This window comes from Helianthus annuus, chromosome 8 (genome assembly GCF_002127325.2).
Source record: "Helianthus annuus cultivar XRQ/B chromosome 8, HanXRQr2.0-SUNRISE, whole genome shotgun sequence".
NCBI classification, from domain to species: domain Eukaryota; kingdom Viridiplantae; phylum Streptophyta; class Magnoliopsida; order Asterales; family Asteraceae; genus Helianthus; species Helianthus annuus.
The window spans coordinates 40,762,128-40,771,372 of record NC_035440.2 but is presented as its reverse complement, the minus strand read 5'-3'; the positions used below and the strand labels follow the sequence as shown (position 1 = coordinate 40,771,372).

Below are 9,245 nucleotides of genomic sequence, written 5' to 3'. Positions count from 1 at the left end.
CTATACAGACATACATGTTATGAGAAAGAAATATTCGGTTTATTGCCCCGCAACGCGGGCGGGGCAAAAACTAGTTATATACATGTATAGAAATTGGGCCAACAACCCAAACCCAAACAAACAGACAGTAATGTGATTACAATTACATAATATTAAAAGTGCTCATAACAAGTAACTAAAAACCCAAACAAACAGACAGTTACATGATTACATCTCTGGTTAATGTTTAAAATTATTACCTAAAATTATACATGTCAAATGACAATAACATACCAAACATACAGAATACATAATCTAGACGTACATTAAAATTATTACCTAAACACAACAATTAAACTCGATTACAATCGACTCAAATTATTACCTAAACACAACAGTTAAACTCGATAACAATAGACTCATAGAGTAACTTCAATCCGGACCACATTCACTGCAACTTAATTTCAGCTACAAATCGAGCTCGGATCATCCCCAACAACAACACCATTCACCACATCAACCTTCCGAGTATAACAACCAAGACCATCCTTATAATTGTAATTCTGATGATTTTCGGCTAAACCCGACAACACAGAACTACCCTTCACCACCATCATACCAGTACAATTCAGTTTGTGGCTCAAAGACATCCAATCTGTACCACCAGAAACCCGCTCGCTACGTTCTAGCTCCACTTGTGTTGTCATCACAGTGGTACCCCTATCTAACCCGGGCCTAGTTTCCGTGTTGATATCCAGAGGATACTTAATCTTCACTTCTAAATTCTCAACCACCTGACCCATTTCATTCGTCGTTTTGATTTTAATCTTCCTTTTGTACGTCTGATCGAGTTCTTTCTTCGTGCCTTGGTCTTTGAACTTGAGTTTGTTCTTGAACTTGATTTTTTCTTTATATTTCGTGGTCAGATTGCCCGCGCTTGAAGACACCCAACTAGTAACTTCGCTCTCCCTTTCTCCTTCTATCTCGAACTCTCCATCAAGGAGCACGAATTCATTTTTACGTTCAATCTCCATTGCCGGGACCTTCGATGACACAGTCTGCGCCTTAACATTCGAATGATCAACCCAAAGATGCAGATTGGCATCCACAAGCCAAAATGAAATACCATCCGCAATCTGAATCCCAATTTTATGATCCTTGTTATCTAAAAGACGCCCTAAAAACGGAGTCAAATCTATATCATAAGACGGAAGATTAAAAGCTCCAATCGACACAACCGGCTCCCAAAACAGCGGATTAATCCCACCCGTGAATATAACCGGGAAAGGAACCACAGCCCCGACTAATTCCCCGTCTATCGTCACCAAAACTTCACGATACGCCCCGTGAGCTCGCCCTGTCGACAAATGGTTGGTTTCTACATATGCATCCGAAGGATTCATATACCAGAATTCATCATTTCCATGAAAAGATACATACAATTCAAGCACTGCTTTGTATGTTTTGCTAGCTATTTTAACTTTTGTAGTCTGAACATCATGTTCATCATCAATTTTAAACCAAAACCCCTCATTAACACCGTTAGTGCCGGATATCGGTACCACCGAATCCGCTGGCTTATCATACGGATATAACGCCTTTAATACTCTATCCACGTTTACTTTACCTCCAATCTCGTTATTTTTAACAGAAACCAGTTTTCTACTACTAGACGAAGTATGAATTCCCGAGACTATAGATAACGGAACCCTAACTGAACTAGCAGAGTAAAAATGCAACGAGATGTTAACGTCGTAAACGCCGGTGAAGTCTTTGTTCACAATGTTTTCAAGCATGACTGTGAGTTTAACATTTGACTGAGAAATAACCGAAGAATACCTACTCACATCCTTCCGAACTTTCCAGAAGATTCCAGCTTCAGTCGGCTGAGCCGTACTCGTTCGCAACAGCTCTACGCCGTCAAGCCATACTCCGGCAATACGGTCGTACTGCTCGCCTTTACATTCGGCTTGGAATTCGAGAACAGCAACGGACCATTTGCATTTGGACTTTGGTGGTGTGTAGTTAACGGTAACGGGAGGACTGCCGTAGGTGTTTGCGAAGGAGTGGTTGAGGAGGCTGACGGAGCATGACGGAGTGATGTCGTCGGTGGGGAGGGGGTGGGTGACTTCGAAGTATTGTTGAGGAGTGGTGTTGTTTAGGGAGTGTTTTCCGACGAAATGTGGTGGTGACGGTGACGGTGACGGAGAGCATTGGACGGAGAAGAGGTGGATAAGGGTGAAGAGATAGGTGATTTTCATGGCTTTTGTTATCTGCAGTGGCATGCTAGTAAAATTGTAAAAAGATAAGATAATAATTTTTGTTAATATAGTTGATGACGTTCCAATTTTAACGGACGTAAATGAGCTATTGGAGATTACATTTCAATATGGATGTAGACATATGAGATTTACTGTGAACACGTTTAAATAATGTTTCATACAGAATAATAATATGATGTATAGTTTCATATAGAATAGACAAAACTTATCGTTGTCTTCTTCGTCAATGAGGTCATCAAACTAGTTGTTATAGTGAGATGAGTTTAAGTGAGCTCTGAATCTAATCATCGTCATCATACCTCAGTAAATGTTACTAGCAAGAGACGTAAGGTAAGGTCTTAAACGGGTAAGATGTAAGAATATGGGGTATGGGGCGGGGTTGGGGCTGGGGTTGGGTACAAACGCCCAAGTCACCATCCTGGGTGGGCTTGGGTTTCGGTGTGGCCCTTTGGGCGGAGGTTTCAGGCCGGGTGTTGGGCGAGCCTAGCGGTCTTCCGTGGCCGCCTCTCATTGGCTAGGTTGGCTAGGCTATAGGTGGCTAGGATTTAAATTTAAATTTTAGGTTTTTTTTTTAATTTTGTGTGTATTTTTATAATAATTGAAAAAAAATTATAACACGTGGCCAACCCACGCGGGCTAGCTACGCCCCGCCATACCGACCCAACATGCAACTGACCAGCGGTGCCCCTCGAAATCAACGTGTCAACCCATGCCCTAAACCCCCGCCCCACCATACCCCACGGTCTAAGTCGATAACAGTTTTGCATCAAGCCTTGGACATAAGGCATATAACACTCAACATTTAGGACAAAGGCCGATTAGTGCATGTATTCTTTTGTCTATCAACGCCACTACATGATGTATGATTAACTGTCGCTCGCTTTTTAACGTTATTTTCACGAAATTAGTAAAATAACATTAAAATTAATACAATTTCACTTTTGCCCCCCGAATACCCACACATATATATATTATATGCACACACCGCAAGTAGGGCGTAGAGCTCTGAATCTAAATTAAGCTCATTTCTTATGAGCTTGACCAAAGCTCCCGACTTTAAAAAAGACCCATCAACTATTTAAATATATATAGAGGTCGGTTAACTTACAGAATATCATAACGTACATTGGGTATGCGTGACATAATCAACATGCGAAATTGGGTTTACATATACATGAACATGCGATTTCATTAGTATATAAACATGCGATTTCATATATATCCACATGCGATTTTATTAGTTTGTAGATACAGAAAAAGTATATACACACATATAACATGCGATTTCATTTATAAATACATCCACTTTCATATAAAATATAACATGCGACTTACATATATACACACATGCGATTTTCAACTTTTTATAATAGAACGTGCGATTATGCCATCGCGTACGCAATGTACGTTAAGGCATATTGTACGATATATTTTTTCTATATATATTTTTGAACGGTGCCTTTCTTTTTGAGTGACCCAATATCACACCGCCTAAATGACGGCCCTAGCCAAGATCTGTCCAGTTGTCTTAATCGGGCCCGTGCCTGGTTGGTCAGACTTGGTTATGGCGTTCCACCGAAAACCATACTGCCTCCACACGAGAAGCCTCGCTGAAGTAGCAGCCGGATGAAAACCGGGGTGCGGCTCAGGATCGAACTCCCCTCGGTGGGTTTGTCACCATCATTGCCCAATATCCACCTTAATATGACACAAGTGGGAATTGAACTTGAGTCTCCTACTTTATCTTGCATGAAAAAAAAAAGCAGCATGTCAAACGCGAAAATAGTGAAAGGAGAAGAATACTAAAAAGACAAAAAAACTCCTCGGACACTAATCATGCCCCGCGCCACGTGTTCGGTCAGGATGCGTTCTCACTGTTCTCACACTTTTTGCCGTTTTCTCCTGATCCCGTTTCTATATATATATATATATATATATATATATATATATATATATATAAAGTGTAACGTACAATAGGGCTTATCATACGATACGTACGCGATCATCCCAGCCGTACGATCTGGTGCGAATTCAATCTTCGCATGTTATAAAAAGGCAAATGAAATCGCATGGCTTGAAAATGCAATGAAATCGCATGTTTTGAAATCCGATGCAAATGAAATCGCATGTGAAAAATGGCTAGCATGGGGGAATGCGAAAAATAGCATTGGGTGTGTAGATGGGACAAAATCAATGGCTTGCATGAAATCGCATGTTTTGAAATCTCATGCAAATGAAATCACATGTGAAAAAATGGCTAGCATGGGGTAATGTGAAAAATGGCATGGGGTGTGTAGATGGACAAAATCGCATGTGGAATATTAAATATCGCATGTGAAAAAATGGCTAGCATGGGGTAATGTGAAAAATGGCATGGGGTGTGTAGATGGACAAAATCGCATGTGGATGATTGAAGTTGCACCAGATTGTACGGCTGAGATGATCACGTACGTATCGTACGATAAGCCCTATTGTACGTTAACTGACCTCTATATATATGTGCATAAGTATACCATTTATTATATTAATTATAAATAAATGCATCGATAATTACCTATAGAGTTAATTACATGGTTAGTCCATGTGGTTTACATGAAATAACAATGCCAGTTACTAATAGTTTAAAGTTACACGCTAAGGTATCAACTTTCAATTTTATAACAATCTAGGATATCAAGACTAACATATGTTAGTTTTTCTGTTAAGTTTTTTATAAAATGACAAAAATACCCTTTACTTATAAAAACAAAAGAAACAAAAACCACATGGACTAATTTATAACTTATCAAAGCATATATATTAAAAGTATTAATTTAAATAAATACTAATTAAGAAGACAGGTGTGATTTGTGCTAATGTGATATCCTTTTCATTCCTTATAACCTACAACACCGCCCAAATCAACTCCGGTTACTACCAACACTCACCACCACTCTGCTACGAATCAGCATCACCTAATATCAGCGATCAGAACCATTCTGCCCCAAATCGAAGTCGGCGACATAACACGATAACCCCACAGGCCAAGCGATGGTTTTAGTCTGATTTGAGTGTTCATTAGGAAGAAACGTAGGAATTGATGTTGATTCTATGGTCTAAATGGTTGTTCAGATAATGGATATTATGGAGGCTGCGCAAGCTACGGTCTTCGGCAAGAAGTTCAGAGTTCTTTTACAGTTAGATCGGTTTTCATTTTTTCCGTTTAGCCATTTTTTGTTACAGAACTCCGGTAAAGCTCCGACAAGTTTTCCGATTACTGATATGGAATAATTTGTTAAGAATTTTGAAATTGAAACTGTTGATATTGATTCAAGCTTAAATGATAATGATTTGTGTTAATCATGAAATTAAGCTTTGATTATGCATGTAAGTGTGTTTAGTTTTGAATATTAACCGTTTGTGTGTTTATGGAATAATTTGATGAGAATTTTGAAAGTGTAACTGTTGGTATCTTTTATAGTGGAATATTCCGGTTGAGCATGCTTCTTGAACGGAAGGATGGTGCACTCATACTAAACCTTTTATATTTCTGTGATATATACAAATTTAATGTTTCGAGAAGACAAATGGCAGCACTTCTGCATTTATAAGTAAAAGGGTATTTTTGTCATTTTATAAAAATTTAACAGAAAAGCTAACATATGTTAGTCTTGATACCCCAGATTGTTATAAAATTGAAAGTTGATACCTTAGAGTGTGACTTTAAAGTATTAGTACCTGACATTGTTACTTCATACAAACCACAGGGACTAATCATGTAATTAACTCTTACCTATATATTAAAAAGAGAATTGAATGAACAGTAAAATCACTAGGGGATGAGTAAATGGTATTGGGTACCGGTACCTGTACCAAATTTATCAATCCGGGTGTATTTTCGGTACCGTTTCGGCTCCGGTATTCATAGGTTTTTACCCTCAAATACCGGTGTCGCACCAGTACTGACCGGTACCGAACCGTACCGTACCGTACCAGGTATATTCGGTACTAGTACCCACTTTTGGGGATTTCGGTAACGGTATTTTCGGTACTGGTTGGTACCGAGCTCATCAAATCCTGTAGCAACGTAGTAATGCAAGTAATTGCCCCGTTTAGATTACTTTTCATACACACAGTAAGTAAACTGTATTTCGTTTGAATGAGGTTTTATATACACAATAACTTGTTTTGCTTTCTTTTTTCTCTTTTTTTTTGTAATGAATGAGTTGTAGCATGTAAAATTAACTTGGATATTTAGATTATTAATGAGCAAATCGTATCAAATCCTGTAATCAAACTGGTATCGTACCGGTACTAAATTTACTATACCAAATCATTTTCGATACCAATTTGGTACCCACCTTTTGGCGTTTTCAGAATCGTTACTTGTATTTATTGATTTTTACCTTCAAATACCATATCGTATTGTACCGAGCATTTTCGGTGCCGATACCTAAATTCGATGATTTTCCGGATCGGTACTTTCGGTGCCGTTACCGGTACCGAGCTCATCCATATTTTAACGTGTTAGCACCGTAATAACTGAACTGAAAACAACCGAGTTTCCAATGTGTAGGACGTGTGGGTCCTATTATATATTAGGTTATTTAAAGTCGCTTATTTTAGGACGGAGTGACTATCCTTACCACGTCATTTTTATTTATGTTTTGATATTCGCTATCTGCTTGCCATTGCTGACACGCGTTTTACAGTCATCGGGTCCCCGCCGCAACGCGCAGGCGGAAAATCAACTAGTACTATTAAATATATCACTTTAATTATGGTTAAAGCTAATGAGGAAATAATTAACTAGTAATTAAATGTTTAAAGATTAATTGAACTCAATACTTAAATGATTCATTAATTGTTTCAAATTTGGTGAACCATATGCTCGTGAATTACAATTACAAGTAAACAATTGTTTTATTGCTAGGCTTCATTTAATGCGAGTTATGATGAAGGTCCATGTGGGCTTCAAGTTGGTTGTTAAGGGTACACGGTATGGCTTCGATGAACCTTTTAGGGACTTGGTTTTACTGATTGGTGATCAGCTACCGACGATGTTTCGATGAGCGATGATGGCTTATTTCGGTGTATACCCACCGATGATGTTTGATGAAACAGGGATAATTTTGCGCATAATTTAAAATTTCTAGAAATAAAAAATATATAACTCAAGCACCCTAATAGTATTTGAACCATTGCCAGTGATTGAGTGCAAAATGGGGAGTGGAATGGGGACTTGACATGACATGATATTATTGGCTAGAGAATGACTCAAACACCCTAAAGTGATTGAACGATACCCTCCCCCTAACTTATTATGGATCCACGATCTTTAGAGATGATTTAACGAAAGATGGGCCTTTTGACAATTATCGAAGTCTGCAACTGCAAGGAGTCTTGGAAGGCACGTTTTTGGAAGGGATATATATATATCGCATACAATGGAATTCGACAACAGCTTTTAGGATTTTCTTTGGGAGCTTCACGCACAGACTTTCTTGACGGTAGAATTTTTGGGATCGCATATTATACAGAACTGAAGGTTGTAGATGGAGACGAAGAATTAAGATACTATGACATCCATACGCGGCTAAACGCTTGTGACTTCCGCCCGGATGAAGGATTGTTTCGTTTTACATTGATACTTTGTTTTCTGGATTCTTTTTAACCGGTAAATCTTGACCACTTTTGTTGATTTTGTGAAACGTTTATTATATTTGAATTGTTTGTCGTTTATTAAGCATGTTGGTAATTTCCTTGCATTGCTAGCGGGTTGGTAAATTGGTGGGTAATTGGTACAATTAAACGGGTTATTAGGTTGTATGGTGAGTCTTAAAAACTATCCCTAATAACTAATCAAAATCATTAATTCCAAGACCATGTCTCTGTGGTGTTATGAATCTGTAAACGGGTTTTTATGTTAAAACGGGCAATCGGGATTCCGGATGAGGGTTGCTTTCTCTCATCTTGACCACAACTTTCTCATTAGTTTTCGTGTTTTATAAATCAATTAATCAAATCCCCAATTAGATAATTTTAGTTCTTAGTTAAAGTCTTCTACACTGACCACAAATTCCCTGTGGATACAATACACTACTTACGCTATCTACTTAGTATAATTAGGTTTTTGCATGACCCTTACGACCGTCGTCATATATATATACGAATATTGAATTTTAATAATCCCAACTATTCACTTTTGGCCGCCAACAGTACCAACTTAAAAAATAACCACTGACAGTCCCAAGTATTAACATATTAGCCAACAATGGACCATGACTAACAGAACCACGTCAATTCACCTAAATGAGTGGCGGAGTTGGGTAGAATTTTAAGGGTGAAGGGAGTGGCTACCTATTTGGAATAGGTAAACTCTTCATTCACCTAATCAGACAGTGCCACGTCAATTCACCTAAATTGTTTACCTAATGCTTAAAAACGTTGGTGGTGGTTTACCTAATGAGCTTTAGATAGACTATTAAAAAAAGGAAAAATGTGCGATTGATTGAGAAGGAATGGACCCCACCACACACCCATCTCTCCCCCTTCCCTCCCTCTCACCGACTCGATAAACCTTCACCGAACTTCCCCCCATTTCGGTAACATTGATCGATGAAATGATGTTGGCGATGGATGTGGGTGCGGTACCGAATAAGTTTACCGCCCCACTCTGCTCACCCTAATCAAGCAAGTTACGTTCATTTTTTTTAGGTTGGGTAACATGTAAAATGGTAAATGTGGATAGGTGGGCGGTGGAGTTTAAGTCATAGGGTATAGGTGTCTGTGGAATGTGGTGGAGGGCTAGAAGCTAGTGGTGGGGTCATGTTGGATTTAAGGAAGTTGGCACAGACATGGAGCTAGGAAAATCAACGCCACCTTGTGGCTCTCAGTGCAAGGCAGCGCAGCTAAACAGCTTTTTTTTTTTTTTTTTTTTTTTTTTTTTTTTTTTTTTTTTTTTTTAACGGCGAAACTTCTATATATAATATAGAAAAAGGGCGA

General features: G+C 38.6%; 1 protein-coding gene across 1 annotated transcript; it reads right to left on the bottom strand.

Moving 5' to 3' along the window:
* Nucleotides 1-214: 214 nt before the first annotated feature.
* Nucleotides 215-2,338, bottom strand: LOC110872697 (peptide-N4-(N-acetyl-beta-glucosaminyl)asparagine amidase A). The gene has a single exon (XM_022121559.2). It carries the CDS (start codon nt 2,262-2,264, stop codon nt 444-446), a length of 1,821 nt encoding a protein of 606 aa, XP_021977251.1. The 5' UTR covers nt 2,265-2,338; the 3' UTR covers nt 215-443.
* Between the last annotated feature and the right edge of the window lie 6,907 nt (nt 2,339-9,245).

Excerpts from the sequence above, each read along its gene's own strand:
- LOC110872697 (XM_022121559.2), bottom strand. The coding sequence starts at position 2,264 with ATGCCACTGCAGATAACAAAAGCCATGAAAATCACCTATCTCTTCACC.